The sequence below is a fragment of the Coccinella septempunctata genome, chromosome 1 (genome assembly GCF_907165205.1).
Source record: "Coccinella septempunctata chromosome 1, icCocSept1.1, whole genome shotgun sequence".
Taxonomy (NCBI): domain Eukaryota; kingdom Metazoa; phylum Arthropoda; class Insecta; order Coleoptera; family Coccinellidae; genus Coccinella; species Coccinella septempunctata.
This window is the reverse complement of record NC_058189.1, coordinates 68,408,389-68,425,010: the sequence shown is the minus strand read 5'-3', so window position 1 is coordinate 68,425,010 and position 16,622 is coordinate 68,408,389. Positions and strand designations below refer to the sequence as shown.

The window sequence follows — 16,622 nt, the reverse complement described above, 5'->3', positions numbered from 1 at the left end:
CATTAATCTGTTTGTATGCTTTTCGTGAATGCCACCGAGAGTGTTATCTTTCGAGTTTTTATTTCATAGAAATTTCGAACGGTTGCATTTTTCGTTGGTCCCAATTTATCGAATGGTGAAGGTTGGACAATTTAATAAAAATTGCAAGTTGAATTACTGAACGACCTTACTGGACAAATTGACAACAAAAAAACTTCGATTTACTGAATTCTGAATTTTTAGTGACTCGGTGGTTGGCTCCAAACTTCCACGTTCTTGAAACACATCTAGTCTAGAGCGATGATTCTCAGGTCTCGAGATAGAAACTCAATCAGATCACATTCTGTACTGAAGAATAACATAATGCGGTTTCAGCAAGAGGCGTAGTATAATAATCAATCAATACGTAACGTAGTAGCGTACTCATTTGAAGGTTTAATTCACTGAAAGATGAGAAAAAATACTGCTGATTGTACGTAAATATTTATTACGTCCAAGGAAAGATAATAAGCAAAATTGCCACACCGATTTACAGAGCAAAATAGTTCACATCTTCCCGTAAAAAGTTTAGAACGAAACCACTACGCGTAAATTGAAAGATGTTATTCAACTTCAGCAGTTCTAATTTCCCAAAGAAAAAGTAAAAGTGATTCTATCCTAATTACTCGTTACGACACAGTCGTGGCAATATGAAAAAAAATTAAAAATAATCCTGAAGAAAACAGGTAGGTAATATTTAAGAAAAAATCACAAAAATTGCATTCCACAATTTTATCTCCCACTACCTTTGATATTAGGAAGAGGTACTTAATGCTGCACACGTGAGTGAGCGTGCTCAGCACCATCAATTGGTGTTTATTATTTTCCTGATTTCATACCGAAGACATTTCATATCTTCGTATTTTTATTTTTTTTCCTTGTAATCAAGGCTGAACGTAAACTGCATACGTTAAGCAGCGAAGTGGCGGACTTGTTGGATCATTTTGCAAAGTGTTATTCCTGGTGTGATTTGGTGCTCCAGTGAGTTTGAAAACTCTTGGGCGAAGTGTGGTCGGATGCCTTCTGATTTGAGTAGGTAGAAGATTTTGAGGCTTAGGCTTAGGAAATGATCCATAGTTTTACAAGGTATTAGTTTGATAGTCAATTTTTTGTGTCAGATCCATTATGAAGGAAAACATACATATAAATCCAATTTATCCTCGTGATAGTCACTTGTTTATGTAAATTAATTATTTATTTTGATAGTCTTCGACAATTTTTTGAGTTAGTTATATTTATTGCATTGAATGAGTCTCTCGAACAAATCGATATAAAACATCAAGGTTGACATGTTTTCCTAAGCAAAACTTAGGTAGAAATTACATAAATTATGGTTTGATGATTAGGAAGTTCATTGAAATATTCATTCAAAACATTTTTTTTTTCAATAAGGCCACCATAAAGACGCAACCTTTCTAACCCTACGATTTTATTTCAGAAAATGACATCCTCCTCCCATGAATTTTTTTTCAATACGATTTATTTATTGTGTTTACTATACTTGCTATGGCGACTGAGGAACTATTTCAGGGCTGTATTTTTAGCCTTCAATCTTCCCGGACCTCACGCTCACCCTTTAATTGGGAATGCATTGACTGTAAGAGATAACAGAAGTGAGTAAAATGTGAAGTAATAAACTGCTGAATCTTCAAGAAACATTGTCTCGTCTCTAATTGTTATTCCAATAAAAAAAACTCAAAAACTAGTTCGGGTTATAAAGTTAATCTTAAAGTGAATTGACCCCTTCCCTTCAGCTTCTATTTTTCTTTCTAGAACTGGAATACTACGGCAACAATGCCCACAAGTTGTTCGGACCCATCTTCCGTAGTTGGATTTCCATCGTACCGTTTTTCTTCGTGACAGATCCTGCCCATTTGCAAACGCTGCTAAGTAACGGAAGACTGACAAAGAAAAACATGTTTTATACTCTCTTGCATAACTTTATAGGTGAAGGCCTAATCACGAATAATGGTAATAATGCAAGTTGTATTGATCTCTCTTGTCAACGGAACAAACTTGATGTCGATTAGATATTCATTTGTTTTATGAGAGGAACATGTCTCACAATCAGTTGATTTGCGTGACGTAGAATTGTACTTACTGTTTCTACATTTTTTCGGAATGCTAACATAGGATTGCGGTGGTTAAGGTTGTGCTCAATCATATCGAGGCGAAGAATAAAATCAGGAAATACACTGCTCAACAATTGAAAGAGTTCGTTTGATTATCTCCGTTATCATCTTTTTGGAAATTTTTCGATAGTCACCGTTAGAGTCGTTTTTCTCTCAATAAAACTATTCGTAGATGGAAATGTGATACATATTCTGAAAGAACAACTCCTCTGGTTGAAAATCTGAAGATTTTATGGAGCTCGATGCAGCCGTTCGGTCTTGACGATCATTTAATTTATTCCATCTTTTCGGAAATTTTTCGATAGTCACCGTTTTTCTCTCAATGAAAATAACCATAGATGGAAATGTGATACATATTCTGAAAGAGCAACTCTTCTAGTTATAAATCTGAAAATTCCATGGAGCTCGATGCAGCCGTTCGGTCTTGACGGTTATTTCATTGATTCTTTTTGGAAATTTTTCGAAGGTCAAACTTTGACACGCAAATCTTCCAGAAAAATAATCGAGGACCTGACAGTGATATATATTTTGAAAGAGCAGAGCTTCTAGAAATACATCTCAAAGTTTCATCGAGCTCAGAGCAACCGTTCTGTCTTTTTTTTTAATTGACGCTATCTTTTTGGGAATTTTTCGAAGGTCAACCTTCGATACGCGTATCTCCCAGAAAAATCATGGTAGATATGTGATACATATTCTGAAAGAGCAACCTCTTTTAGAAGTAAATATTCAACAACATCTCTTTCAAATTCTCAACCCAACTATGGAACCGCCGTTGATCCAGTCTTGAAAAATACATTGATGCGTCAACCAAACGTTAGAATTTTGAATAGTTCCATGTATTTCCTTCGAACTAAACAGAATTTATCATAATACACCTTTCAATTTCAGGAGAAAAATGGAAGCTTCATCGAAAATTAATACAACCCTATTTCCACATAAATGTTCTTGAAAATTTCATACCAATTTTCGCGGAAACGTCCAATGATTTATGTGCGAAATTTGGCGACACAAAAGAAGTTAATGTAACGTCTTTTATCAATGATTGGGTATTGGCTACTCTTCACAGTAAGTAATCATTGTTTTTGGAGAATTACTAGCCCCAATTAGATCTTTCGATGATACAAAACTATAAATAAAGCAGAAAGTTATTCTTCACTTTCTATGCACTGGATATTTTCATTGTTGCTAATGCCTATTATTAAATGAATCGATGAAAGTCTTAAGTCTAAATCGCGTGGAGATATAATAGATACATAGTTAATTTTTTCTCGTTAATAAGCAGCTTGTTGCAAGGTATTTCTAACATGAAAATAATCGAGATTTTTCCGGAAATAATTAACATCGGATAAAATTGATGTGTTTACATTTGCTCTTTCGAAAAGTTTTTATAGTTACCCGTTGATGGTCAATATATTGAATGTTGATTCTAAGCTGAATTTATGGGATCTAAATTGTTTTTGTAACTTGTTTGTTTGTTTTGTAATGGCTACAGAATCTTACCATTCAATAATCGTAATATGCGAATTTTTCTTTTCCATCGAAGACATATATCTTGTTCGCTTCATAGAAATATCGTTTTAAATTTCTGGAGTCTTTCGCAGGAACAGTATTAGGGATAAGTATGACAGACGACGATTACAAAAATTCCCCGTTCAGAAAGTGAGTTCATAAGGTGTGAATAAGATCATAGGAAGCGTGTTTCAGTAATTTTTTTTTTGTAGAGGGGAGTTGATTGTACCTTACAGGATATCAAGACCCTGGATGCTGATCGATTGTATCTTCAGTTTCACCAACAGTGCGGATAAAGAGAAAAGACAGAGGACTAACCTGCACGAATTCACCAAAAGGGTAAATATGACTAACTATTATAGAAAAGGCGTTTCTCGTAAAGGCGAACTCTCGCCTCACTCAAGTCCGCCGGTGCCCTACGGGCCCCCAATACCACCTCTTTTTTTACCACTGCTATGACCCTTATCCGTGTAGTATATTGATGATGAATTGTCAAAGGTTTTGGATGCTCAGAGAAAACAACCTGCTTCAGCTACGTCCAAGTTCGTCTCCTTAATTGAGGTATTCATGAATATATCGGAGGCTAATCCTGAATTCACTGAGCAAGACGTGATTGATGAAACCTGCACCTTCATGTTGGCTGTAAGATAATCCTTCAATGTGTTCAACGAATGCCCAGAGTAAAATGGGTGTGAATACTTTCAGGGACAAGATTCTGTTGGAGCAGCAACTGCCTTCACGTTGCACTTTCTTGCCAAGCACGAAGATGTCCAGAAAAAAGTGTACGAGGAGCAGTTTAGAATTTTCGAGAATGATTGTAGACTTGTGACCACTAAAGATTTGAGTGAAATGAGGTATCTGGAACAGTGCATCAAAGAGACCATGAGGCTGTGCCCAAGCGTGCCAATCATTTGTAGGAAACTTAACGAGGATGTTCGATTAGGTGGGTGGCCTTCTGACTATACAGGGTGAGTCTTTAACTAGTAAAAATATTTCAACAGTAGATTCTTGAGATCAAAAGAAGCACTTTTTTCATTAACCATTTTTTCCGAATCGGCTTGGTTTAAAAGATGCAGGCTGTTAAAAAAACCATAAAAATGTTTTATTTTTAGTTCTATCTCACAAACGGTTTTATCGAATTAAATTGATTTCGGAATATAGTTTTTCATTTATTTGATTAATCTTTTTCGAACACAAGATATCACCCACGTCTTCCAGTTTTACAATTATGACTATTACGTACCATAAAAATAACAAAAATTCAAAGAACCCAACAAGTGGTTCTTTTGAACTCAAGAATCCACTGTTGAAATATTTGTACGAGTCAAACACTCACCCTGTATAAGGATAGTAGACCCTATGAAATTCTTGTAGATTTTTACTATCGGCAAAAGCTTCTACCTGTACCTTCAGACTTATTCTTTCAGGAAAATATGTCCTTCCAAAGGAAACCAACGTGTTTATTTCTCCCTTCATCACTCACAGACTGGAATATTTGTATCCAGAACCTCAGAAGTACAATCCAGATAGATTTTCAACGGAAAACTCACATAATATACACCCTTATGGCTACATACCATTCAGTGCTGGCCCAAGGAATTGCATAGGTAAGAGAAAAATAAAAAGGAATACCAATAAATACGAATTGACTCTGTAACATCAATAACAATTTTTTGTAGGTTACAAATTCGCTATGTTAGAGATGAAAGCTGCAATTTCCTCCATCATCAGGGAATATCACTTGAGTTTAGTGGAAGGAAAAAAAGAAACAGTGTTCTCTTATCGCATAACTTTGAGATGCAAGGGAGGAATATGGATCAAATTCACCAGAAGAAATAAAAAATAACGAAGAGTTAAACCTCTTATAATTGCTCAAATATTCAAACGTATTAAAGTAGTAAAACCCTTTCAGTTTTTTTCCTTCTTTATATTTTTAATAAAGCATTTTGTACTTACCTGTAAAATAAGGAATAATGTGATATTTTTGTTTTAGAACAATAAAATTAGGAATTTAAACAACTTTTTTTCTTCCTTCTTTTTTGGGTGTCTGTTATTTCCGAAAATGATTGCCAACAATTGGGCTTAGCTGGCGGCTCGTCGATGAAGAATTGTTGCTCAAAAACAAGGTATAAGAAACGACAAACTTGAAACAATAAATATATTTCTTCAACATAAAATAGATGGTACAATACACTGTCAAACACGAGAGAGCTAACATAAACTCATATGTATACATACTATAATTATCCTTAAGGCACAAGTTTGGTAAGAGAAAAATATATACAATTTGAAACCTATCGCTACAACATAGTCTTGGTATGGGTTACGTTTTTGGGGCGTTCCAAAATGCGGATACCCTCTGAAACTTCTCACTCTGAGGCTTGTCGATACGAGGCAAGGATGGGCTGATCTTGCTTGGTGTTTTGGCGCCAATTTTACCATTAGAAATTCTGCTGACGTAACGTTCGCTGTTTTGTTCTTTGGCCATGGACGATTGGGTTTTTCTCAGTAGAGATGGCGAAGGACTTCTATACCTCACCGTTTGATGTGTAGTGGTGGAACTTCCCAGTCGACTCTGGGCGTTTGGCGAACATTCAACTTTATCACTATGAGTTGTGGAGTCTTCGAAGGTTCTTTCAGTTTCCACCGATATTTTCGGCACAATTTTATCGTTTCCTATTGGTTTGGGGCAGGGAGAAGTTGTCCTCAATCTGGACCTATCGAACTGCGAGACTGTACTGATTTTGTCGGCTTTTGGACAAGGTGATTTGGATCTACTTCTTGTCTTTGGTTCGTTTAGTCTTGGGGGGTCTTCTATCTTGTTTTCCGTCTTATTATCCATTTTAGAAATATTGTTTGGTTTGATTAACGTTTTTTTATTAGGCGGGGTCTTATCTAAGTGGTCGAATTTCTTTATAGCGCTCGCTACTGTTCTTGAGGTATAAGTTGAGTACATTGGCACTTTTTTCAAGCCATTTGCCGAATTGGTTGGTTTACCTGAAAGAAGGTTCAAGTCTTCAAAATACAGTACAATTTTTCCGAGTGTAATGAGGCGAGAGTGATTAAATTTCACAATATTTTTTTGTGAGAGTAACCAAGTGTGTGAATTGTTTCGATTCATTGAAACATTTGTCTTGATAGTCCCATTAGAGTGAGAAAAAGTGCATCAATTCGGTCTTATTCAACTTTGTGTGACAACATTAAAAAATACAAAAGAAAAACACAGGAAGCTGTTGCAATACAACCACACACAAAGCCAGCTGTATACTCACGCTAGATGAACCAAGTGATTCCATTGAGAGCGGGATTATCATGAATCTTGAAATTGAAATAATTTTACAGTGTCAAATTCCGTCAAAGTTTCGAAGGAAATGAAATGAACTGCTCGTAAAACGTTAAGGATATTGATGATGATGATAATAAAAATTAATACAGATGCATACCACCCGCAGATATAAATATCAACGATCTGAATCGAACTAGCCAATTTGCCATCGTCGGGACAACTAAATGGAGAACGTTCCACCGAAGCAGATGCCGACCATGGTTTTGTTCTCATTTGACCTCGTCAGAGCTACACAGCTCCTTCTCCGATGGAAACTGGAAACCATGGTCAGCATCTGCTCTTATTCGGTGGAACACTTGTTCGTAACACTTGTTGATACTCATATCGGCTGTTGGTATGCACCTAAATTAATTCTTATTATTAATTCATTGCCCCCGTGTTAAGGCGTGATCATTTCTTCATTATTTTACTGCTGGCATCAATTCTGCCGTGAACTGAACGTGCTCCCACCTTCTCAATTCTTACACGCATGTTCTCTGCAGGTCAGCGTACTGAACTAGACAAAATATGGGACATATGCCATTGTCTTCGTCTGGGTTTCGATCTGGGGGACTGAACCGGATCTCGTTTCATACTGGATAGCGCTCGAGTACTACTCGATAATACTCAGAAGCTACTTCCAGTATTTAATTAGGGTCCATCAATTCCAATCGTTTGTCCATCGGAGGAGATCTCTGACGTGGTCAAATGAGACCGAAACTATGGTCAGCATCTGCTCTTATTCGGTGGAACGTTCTCCATTTAGATGTCTCGAAAATGGCAAATCAGTTAGTTCAATTCAGATCGTAACACTCGTAGATGTTCATATCGGCGAGTGGTATGCATCTGAATTGATTCTTATTATTGTTGACTTTTTGTGTGCCTTAGGGTCTGTAGTTTTCAGTGTGCAACATGGTTTGGACTGGAATGCCTCGGTGCTTTTTCGTTGTTACATTTCGCGAAAATAGCCGTTCTATGGTCGCAATTCAGCGTTTCAGATACTGGGCTGCAGTTAATCCTCATGAATTCCAGTCCACTCACTTAAAGTCACTTTTAAGTGTGCTGTGTATCAATGGGGAGTGGTAAGCCCTTCTTTTTCTTGGAGTGAACCCTCACAGAGCTTTACTTTTCGATATTGTAAACCTGGCTAAAGCCTGATTTGGGAAAACTTGCTGAGTAACACGATCTGGGTGACTTCTGGTTCCAGCAGGATGGGGCTACAGCCCACCCAGCTCAAGTTTCTATGGCTGTTTTGTGACAGATGTTCCCAGGGCAACTGGTCTCACTGAAAAGAGACGTGGGGTGGCCAGAGCATCTACGACTAGTTCTTTTTCCTGACGAGTACAGATAGTCGACGAGTACGTCAAAGAAAAAATGCGAATTACTCCAATATCCTAAACATTTGACGAGCAGTTTATATCTCAACAAATTGAAAAAAAAAAACTATCAATTTCCTTCTTGTTCGTTTTTCATCTTCAGAAAAATGTTCTGACAACTTACCGTGTTCGAAAGTCTCAATTTTATCCTCCAGTTTCGCATTTACACCTTTACACCTCACCGCACTCCTCAAGTTCTCTTCGCTAGGGACGTTATCTTTCATTTTGTTCATCAGATTCTCCCTAGACTCGAACTTTGAACTCAAGGTTATCAGTTTGGATGAGGTGTAGTTCAGCGATTCGTTGCTATCTGCAAGAGTAGGCCTTCTGTATTCTGGTTCTTCAATGATAGAGAATTTTTTACCTAAGAGGGGGGTCGAGGTGCAAGAGCTGGTCGTTAGGTGGGAGGAACAGCTGATGCCGCTGTCGCTCCTCTCCGTGCAAGATCTCATCTTGACAGATTTCGGGCTACGGTTAGAGCTTTGGTCTTTGGTTTCGAGAATTTCATCTTCTTCGTCGATATTTACTTGTTTCGTTTTGTAATTTCCGTTAGCATCTGCGTTCTTTTCATCTTCCGATTCTTCGCGACTCTCTTGGACTTCTTTGTCCTCAATTTCTTCGATAATTTGAGCCTCTTCCCCCTTTTTATCTTCGGTGTAAACGCTGCTGGTTTCCTCGTCAGAAGGGTCGACCTCTTGCAGCGTATCCTCCAAGGTGAGCGAGTGGAAATGATTTTCCCCGAGAAAATTATTTCCTTCGTTCATTCTGGACGTCATCGAATTGACGGTGCCGCCCGTCAGGGACGGCCTGGGCGTGTTCGGCGTCGAATTGTTGGCGGAATTCCTCCTGCTGGCAGAAAGAGTTGCCATCCTTCCTAAGGCGCGTATGGCGTTACCTGTTTTCTGAACACACCAAAAATGCCATGCAAGATTATGGAAAAAACACAAGCAAAAAGTAGATTAGAATATCGAAATCAAACGGTAGATATCAGAAATTCTCAAGGACATCGGTGAACGATTCTTGGATGAATTATAATGAAAGACTTTCTTGGAGGTACGCCAGAACGGTGTGTTATCACCTCTACTTTGGATCTTGTCATGAATGGGTCTAGTTGTGGTCTATATGGATGACTTTGGTTAGATGTAAGCTAATCAGAGACATTTTCCATGTGATGCAGAGTCTGCGTATGATTGAGTAATGGTCAATCCCGGTAAAACAGGGTTGGTTCCGTTTAACTAGCCCTGCAACATCAAGCTTCCTACTTTTGTAGGATATCATTTGAACTGGGGTCGTTGTGGCTCGGTTAGTCTTCTGGGAACTGCGACCATGTAGATCTTCTGGTCCCTACCCTACCCATTCATAGGAACCCAAAGAGGTCGTCAATGGTGTTGATAAAACGGCCATCATCCTTAGGAGCCTTGGCAGTTACCTCGTGAGCATCCAGGACTGGTTTCCCCATATGAATGGTTCTTAGCCCAGCTCTGGACACTTAATAACATGCGTTTAGCTTATTATGATCCACAGAGCTTGCAAATCTCATCTGCTTACTTTTCCATACGGTACAAGTGATATTTGTACCGACTTTGTCCCGTCAGAAGTCCCACCATCACCTGGAGCTAAGCTCGTGACAGCTTCAGCAGCTTTCTGGTGTAGGTTGGTGAAATCATCACGAATTACTTTGACTGAGTAAGTGCAGGATTTTTTTTCCAGAGGGTTATTCTGTTGTTCAACTCCCATTGTTGAACCACGGCCTTATATTGGTCTTTTTCAAGCCCACAGAAAGGCACAGGTCCAGCAGGTGTTAACCTTGATGCTGCTTTTGCAAGTTCATCGTTTTTTTCGTTTCCTTCAACACCACAACGCCCTGGTACCCATAGTACAGTCACTTTATTGCCTCTGGCGAGTTGCTTTATGGTATTAAAGCCCTCCCATGTGAACAGAGATCCCTGACAGTGTGATTCCAGGGCTCCAGCGTGGCCTGGCTGTCCGTGGTCATATCGATATACGCCTCTGAGATTCATTTCAAGATACTCCTGAGCGAATACGTAAAATACTGTGAAATAGAGGCTCTTTGGGCTACTCGAAGGGTACTTGGTTTCAAACCACACATTATGCATTAGATGAATATTGTGGTGGTGAAGCCTATTCTAACCTACGCATCTTTGCTGTGGTGGACTTCTATGGATAACTGTGACCACATCATCATGATTAAATGCCACAGGACAGCTCTTAGAATCTGGGACAAGACTGGGTTAGTGGACTGTTTAGGGACATGCCAGGTCTCTTAAGTGGGTGGGGGATGCAAGTGCATCCCTTTCCTAGCTTTTGCTTTCACGAATCCCTACAGGGTTATCATTGTTCCTGATAGTGATCCATGGTCTACACCAAACAGGCTTCTTATGCCTGAAGGCTCTCACTTGGTTCACCAATGACTCCAGTCCCTGTGGACTGCAGGGTGGCTTGTGGGTTCACGTTTGAACCAGAAAATCCCCTTTTGGAAAGAGGACTGTTGAACAGAAAGTCACTTTTATATTTGATCCATAGGATGATTGTATCCAAATCCACCGTAATCTCTGATATCTCATGCAACATCTCTACAGAAATAATCTTTCCTACCTGCCACTTTCTGCGTATGATGAACTTCTTCAGTTTATCCGTAGAAAGAACGACGGTCTCTTGATGGTTTTCCGGGTCCAACCAGGTGTGTTTCAAGCATTGTTCCGCAGATAGACGATCCCTGTAACAATGGATGAGTGCTTAACGAAAAATTCTTAAATTTTTTAAAACAACTTACTCTTTCCTGTTGATGAGGACAGCAGATATGAAATCTCTGGCGTTTTGAGAAACGGTGTTGAAAGCCTCGTCGTCGAAATCGTAGTCGGCTCTGGTGATGTTGGCGAAGGTTTCGGCGTCATTGTCTCCCATGAACGGCGACAAGCCTGACAATCTGCAAACAGGTGGAAATTCGAGTTTTTCGTAGAGGATAAACTCCCAAATTATGGCTTACACAGGATGAGTCTTTGACTCGTCCAAATATTTTAATATTCTTGAGGTCAAAAGAAACTCGGCTCGGTTTAAAAAATACAAGCTGTTGAAAAACCATGAAAAAAATTATATTTTTAGTTCTATCTCACAAACGGTTTTATGAAATGAAATGAATATCGGAATATAGTTTTTTATTTATTCGATTAATCTTTTTCGATATCACAAGATATCACCCACGTATTCCAGTTTTCTCATTAGGGCCATTACGTACCATAAAAATACCAAAAATTTAAAGAACCGAACTCTTGAAACTAAGTTTGTCATTATCTAAAGAACATTTCAACGTTTAGAAAAATAAAAGTAGTCTTCATATTTTCTCGTATAATGCGCCGTTTTCGAGTAATTTGATGTTCAAAAATTAAAAAGTATCTGAAATTTGAAAAATTGGGTACTGAATACAACTCTGTGTAAAAGATCCACAGAGGTGTAGTGTCATAGATTTTGCTAGTTATTCTCAAGGGTATTTTGTTCTTCCAGGGGTGGCACAGCTCATTATGAAAACCTAAAATGGCAATATCTTATTATCAGGGCCGAATAAGAAAATATATTTTAGGAAAAAAATGTTTCTTTTGATCTCAAGAATCTTGAAATATCTGTACGAGTCTCACCCTGTATAGTATGTGGCAGCATCGCGATATTTTTACGACAAGAACATTCACAGAAATGCTTCATAACGGGAAATGAAATTCGACCAAACAATTCCTATATCCGAAGGATGAGGAATTTCTGAAAAGGGTCCAGAAATTTCGGGAAATTCAAGAACTCGAAAACAGCTGGATCGATTATGACCAAAATCAGTTGGCTTCGAGCACAACGTGCAAATTACCACATCGATGAATTCAAAAGTGTTAACCTAAGCCTCGAAAATTTTGTGAAAAAACCAAAAACCGTTTTTCCGACCGAAATTAGCTTCTTAGCATCGTGGACACGTAGAATCCTGCTGGGATCAAGCTCGATAGCTTTAAAATTGCGACTTGTAGCGTCTATACAGCAAGGTGTTACACACGCAGAATTTTTTTACGTATTTAAAAACGGATTTCGTAATTTTTTTACAATAGCTGATGAGGCGCATTACAAGCGCCTATAAGCTCCGCCGAATCTGTAAAAATGAAAAAAACATACACGAAATTTGGGAAAATATGATGGTACATCAATTATATCTTTTAGGGATTTCTCTTTATGAAAAAAAAATTAAGGTCCAGAAGCCTAGGAAGCTGTTTGTTCTTCCAATCTATAGAAACACTCCTATCTCGATTCCTCTCCATGTAAGAATCCTCAAGAATAAATTACGTTATTTTATTTGTTCGGATGGGAACACCAGACAATAATCGAAGAGAAATTTTTATTGGTGTGAAATAGAAAGCACGCTTCTACTGCCTCCATCATTAATTATAAAAAAGAGGTCTCATCTATATTAATAATGTAAACATAATTATATGCCCGTTATTACAGTTCAACGTATCCCCATTGTAATTCAGCGAATTGGTGTTTCATCTTTATTCATTCGAATTTTTTAACAGCCATTTATCGTATGAAAAACGGAGGTGCGAACTGATAAGAAAAATATATGTATCTTTCTCGGATTTGGAACGAGCTCGTTAGAGAATCGTCTCTGATAATAATTAAGGTTGGGAAAGCCACACGGTTTTTTCAGCGCCAGATATTCGATTTTAAAATGATTAACGATCGAATATGAAGTTGCAAAAAAATTTCCGCTCTATCTTTCTGGCTCCTACAGTTCTGTTCTGTAATAATAGCCTGTTTTCTAGCATTCAATTGTTGGATATTGAAGAATATAGAGGAAGTAGGAAAACAACATAGATTACACCATTTTTCAGCAAGAGAGCATAAAAAAAAAGAAAAAAAACAAACAAAGTTAAAGGAATGAAAGAAAAAATTAATAGTAAAACAAAAAATAGATAAACTCACAGCACATAGCATATAACGCCAATGGACCAGATGTCAGACTTTAGCCCAATCGGCTCGTAGTTGATTATCTCCGGCGGTATAAATTCAGGGGTCCCGAACAGAACCCTGGTGGGCCTCTCGGGATCCAACTTCTGTGCCAATCCGAAATCTATGATCTTGATCTCGTGCGAAGTCCTCGTGTGGCACATTATGTTCTCGGGTTTGAGGTCCAGATGGACGATGTTCTGGCTGTGCATGTATTCGACGCCCTCGCAGATCTGTCTGACGAAAAGTATGCAGTCTTTTTCCGTCAGTGTGAAATCGTCGGCGACCACGCGTTCGAAGAGCTCCCCTCCAGAAATGCTGAGGAAAAAAAAACAATTTGGAGATAGGGGTTTATCTTTGAGGTCTGGCAACGATGTTTCGACGTCATTGCCTCGCTCATATTGATAGCCTCTTTTTGGAAAAGCTTTTTTTCTTTACCATTTTTTTCGATTCGGCCTATAAGAAAATACACTCGCCCACAAAAAACTAGGCCACCTAAAATTTTGCCCAAGTTCGATGTCCAAGAACTTTCGTAATTTTTCATCGATTTCAATTGTTTCTACGCCAAATTGTAGATGAATTCTTTGGTATTGAAACAATGTCCAGAAAAGTTTTCCAAAAATATCGATAGCTTATTTATACAGGGTGAAAAAAACCCATGTATTTGTAGTACAATTTCTTAACATCCTGTGAAACAATTCGGAAAATTTGTAGAGTTAACGCTCAGTTGATTACAAAGATCATCCTTTTCGCCATCTTTCAGTTTTCATTTCACCTTGATATCTTGATTTATTTTGAAGATACAGGTATTCAAATGCAAGCCTGGAATTGTTTCAGGGAAAAAATTTAATTTGTAATGTTTTGATATTCAACAGGTACTTGAAACAAAAAAAAACTTTGCTGGAGTTTGTTTTAATGAGAAAGAATTCATCTACAATTTGGCGTAGAAACAATTGAAATCGATGAAAAATTACGAAAGTTCTTGGAATTTTAGCAAAATTTAAGGTGTTTTTTTGCCGGTGAGTGTATATAGGCATTTTAAGTTATCACAATGAGCTATGCCACCCGTGGAAACCCTTAGCTGAAGCTTCCCAAGCTACTATAAGAAAAACAAGCACTTTTTCCATTCCATTCAGTTAACGAAGTCGAATTTTTAAAACAAACAATGAGTTAGATACCTCAATTTCTTTTTCCGATAAATATTGAATGTATGTGTACGTTGATGGGAAGTAGGAAGGTAAAAAAAATCAGCAAATTTTAGCTAATGCTAAATACAGATTATCGTAAATAAAAACGAAAAACAACAACATACACAGAAGAAAACAAATAAATCAACATGTATATAATAAAATAGACAATTGAAAATTGTCGAAAAACGACAACACACACAGAAAAAAAAATCAACATGTATATAATAAAATAGACAATTGCAGAGTCACGATCCGCACTGAGACACTCTTAGCAAAGCCAAATTATGCTTTAAAAAAATAGATCGTACAGAAGAGACAGCAAAGATTTTTTGAAAGCATAATATGGCTTTGGTGACTGTGTCTCAGTGCGGATCGTGACTCTGCAATTGTCTATTTCATTATATACATGTTGATTTGTTATTTTTCTTTTGTGTGTGTTGTCGTTTTTCGTTTTTATTCACGATAATCCGTACTTTTTTAAGCCCTGACAATAAATGTTGCGAAACGTTGGCATTAGCTAAGATTTGCTGATTTTTTTTCCACCTTTCTAGTTCCCATTAACATACACTCACATGATGTTGAGAGGAAGTGACCTGTTAAGTTTTTTTTTTATAAATATTGAATATTCTCCTCTTATTTGTGTTTTACATTCGCTAATGAAAACTAATTCAACTTGCAAAAACCCATATTAGCTCTGTATTCATCTCCAATATGTAATCATTTATTATTTTTGCTAATTTCTTTTCGACAAGAGTTACCAGATTTCAATATAACCCGTTTAAACCTTCATTTCATATCATAAATGATATTTTCTCTGAGCTTTCAAAAATTCTTCTCCTTACCCAAGTTAACAAACATGAAACACTATAATGACAACAGAATTACTTTAAGAATAACAAGCTAAAGCTGCCAATGATTCTGTGAATATTTTAAATACAGATATTTTATATTTTTGAACATCTCATTGCTCAAAAACGGCGCATTATACGAGAAAATATAAGAATAGGTACTTTTATATTCATTAGTGACCATTCAACCTATTTTGAAGAATTGGGTTCATTGAATTTCTTAGATCAAATTTTCAACACCCTGTATATTTTCAACAGAGCCGAATTGGAAAAAATAGTGACCCCAAGAATCTTCTGGTATAACATGTACAAGTCAAAAACTCACCCTATACAGATTAAAACCCGATGGTACGTAATTAAACCCTAGCTATACTCACTATTCCATAACCATTATCATTTCTCTTGGATTCTCGAAGGCGGCCGCCAACTGGAGCAGCTTCTGGTGCCTCAACTGATTCATGATGTCAATTTCCTCCTGGACCTTGTCCCTGTCTTTCGCCGTCCTGCATCTTATGAACTTGGCGGCCAGTTTTTGCGAAGTCGTCTTGTCGACCACCTTATGCACCACGCCGAACCGCCCCTTGCCCAATTCTTCCAACGTGTCGTAGCGTGCCTTGAATTCGGGACCTGGCTCCAACGATACCATCCTGGGTTCGAAGCTGGATATTTCGTCTGGAAAAAAAAATTTTGGCTCTGATTTCTAATTTCCTCATAGCTCAGTTCAACTTCAAGGTTATGCTCTTCGAATATGGCAACGATGTGTCTCTGACAGCTGATAGCATTCGTTTTTGAGTTACTTCTAAGATGATTTTTATACAGGGTGAGCCAACAATGCTCGATCGAACTTTTAGAATTTTGGACTAGGAGAATTATTTAAACTTTGGTAGAAACACCCCAATTGTGGTTTTTGCCGTTATGATGGTTTTAACTAGAGATAATATCTTGGAAACCGTCCGAGATAAATGTATGAGTTGTTTAGTGAATTTTTGAAGAGTTTTTAATTCTTCCTCAGTTTCCCACTCTACTGGTCTAAGGTCTGAGTTGCGAAAGGCACTACGATTTTTCGAAAATGACCTTCAAATAAATGTCGATGAGTCCATTTTTTTAATGGCATACGTTGAACTGACACTACACATCTGTGGAAATTTTAAACAGAGTTGCATTCAGCCAAAGTATCCAATTTTTCGAATATCACAGATGTTTTTTAATTTTTGAACATCAAATTA

The 16,622-nt window shown here is 37.6% G+C and overlaps 2 protein-coding genes across 5 annotated transcripts in view; one reads left to right on the top strand and one right to left on the bottom strand.

Annotated features, from left to right (window-relative positions):
- The first annotated feature begins 434 nt into the window (after positions 1–434).
- Positions 435–5,683, top strand: LOC123322726 (probable cytochrome P450 4aa1). Of its 4 annotated transcripts, none has more exons than XM_044910714.1 (10): positions 435–704; positions 1,457–1,631; positions 1,792–1,989; positions 3,039–3,215; positions 3,752–3,809; positions 3,872–3,998; positions 4,158–4,301; positions 4,365–4,602; positions 5,087–5,266; positions 5,339–5,683. In XM_044910714.1, the coding sequence occupies exons 2-10, from the start codon at positions 1,460–1,462 to the stop codon at positions 5,503–5,505; spliced, it is 1,461 nt and encodes a 486-aa protein (XP_044766649.1). In that variant the 5' UTR covers positions 435–704; positions 1,457–1,459; the 3' UTR covers positions 5,506–5,683. The 4 variants fall into 4 exon arrangements, with proteins under 4 accessions (XP_044766649.1, XP_044766650.1, XP_044766648.1 ...); XM_044910715.1 differs by lacking the exon at positions 435–704 and adding an exon at positions 792–1,050 and having other exon boundaries at positions 5,073–5,266; positions 5,339–5,479; XM_044910713.1 differs by lacking the exon at positions 435–704 and adding an exon at positions 795–1,050.
- A 120-nt stretch (positions 5,684–5,803) lies between these two features.
- The window catches only part of LOC123307648, a 141,316-nt gene continuing 130,497 nt past the window's right edge, over positions 5,804–16,622 (bottom strand). The window contains exons 29-34 of the mRNA XM_044890045.1: positions 15,774–16,068; positions 13,335–13,676; positions 11,155–11,307; positions 10,977–11,097; positions 8,485–9,262; positions 5,804–6,656 (exon numbers count right to left, since the gene is read on the bottom strand). Coding sequence (XP_044745980.1) covers positions 5,983–6,656; positions 8,485–9,262; positions 10,977–11,097; positions 11,155–11,307; positions 13,335–13,676; positions 15,774–16,068 — 2,363 coding nt within the window. The 3' untranslated portion in view covers positions 5,804–5,982. The remainder of the gene's footprint in view (positions 6,657–8,484; positions 9,263–10,976; positions 11,098–11,154; positions 11,308–13,334; positions 13,677–15,773; positions 16,069–16,622) is intronic.

What these genes read in the sequence shown, in the direction of transcription:
- LOC123322726 (XM_044910714.1), top strand. Translation starts at nt 1,460, where the DNA reads ATGACATCCTCCTCCCATGAATTTTTTTTCAATACGATTTATTTATTG. An exon ending in GGTATTGGCTACTCTTCACA is followed by an intron (nt 3,216 to 3,751) that starts GTAAGTAATCAT and finishes AGTCTTTCGCAG; the next exon opens with GAACAGTATTAGGGATAAGT. An exon ending in TAACGAGGATGTTCGATTAG is followed by an intron (nt 4,603 to 5,086) that starts GTGGGTGGCCTT and finishes TTATTCTTTCAG; the next exon opens with GAAAATATGTCCTTCCAAAG.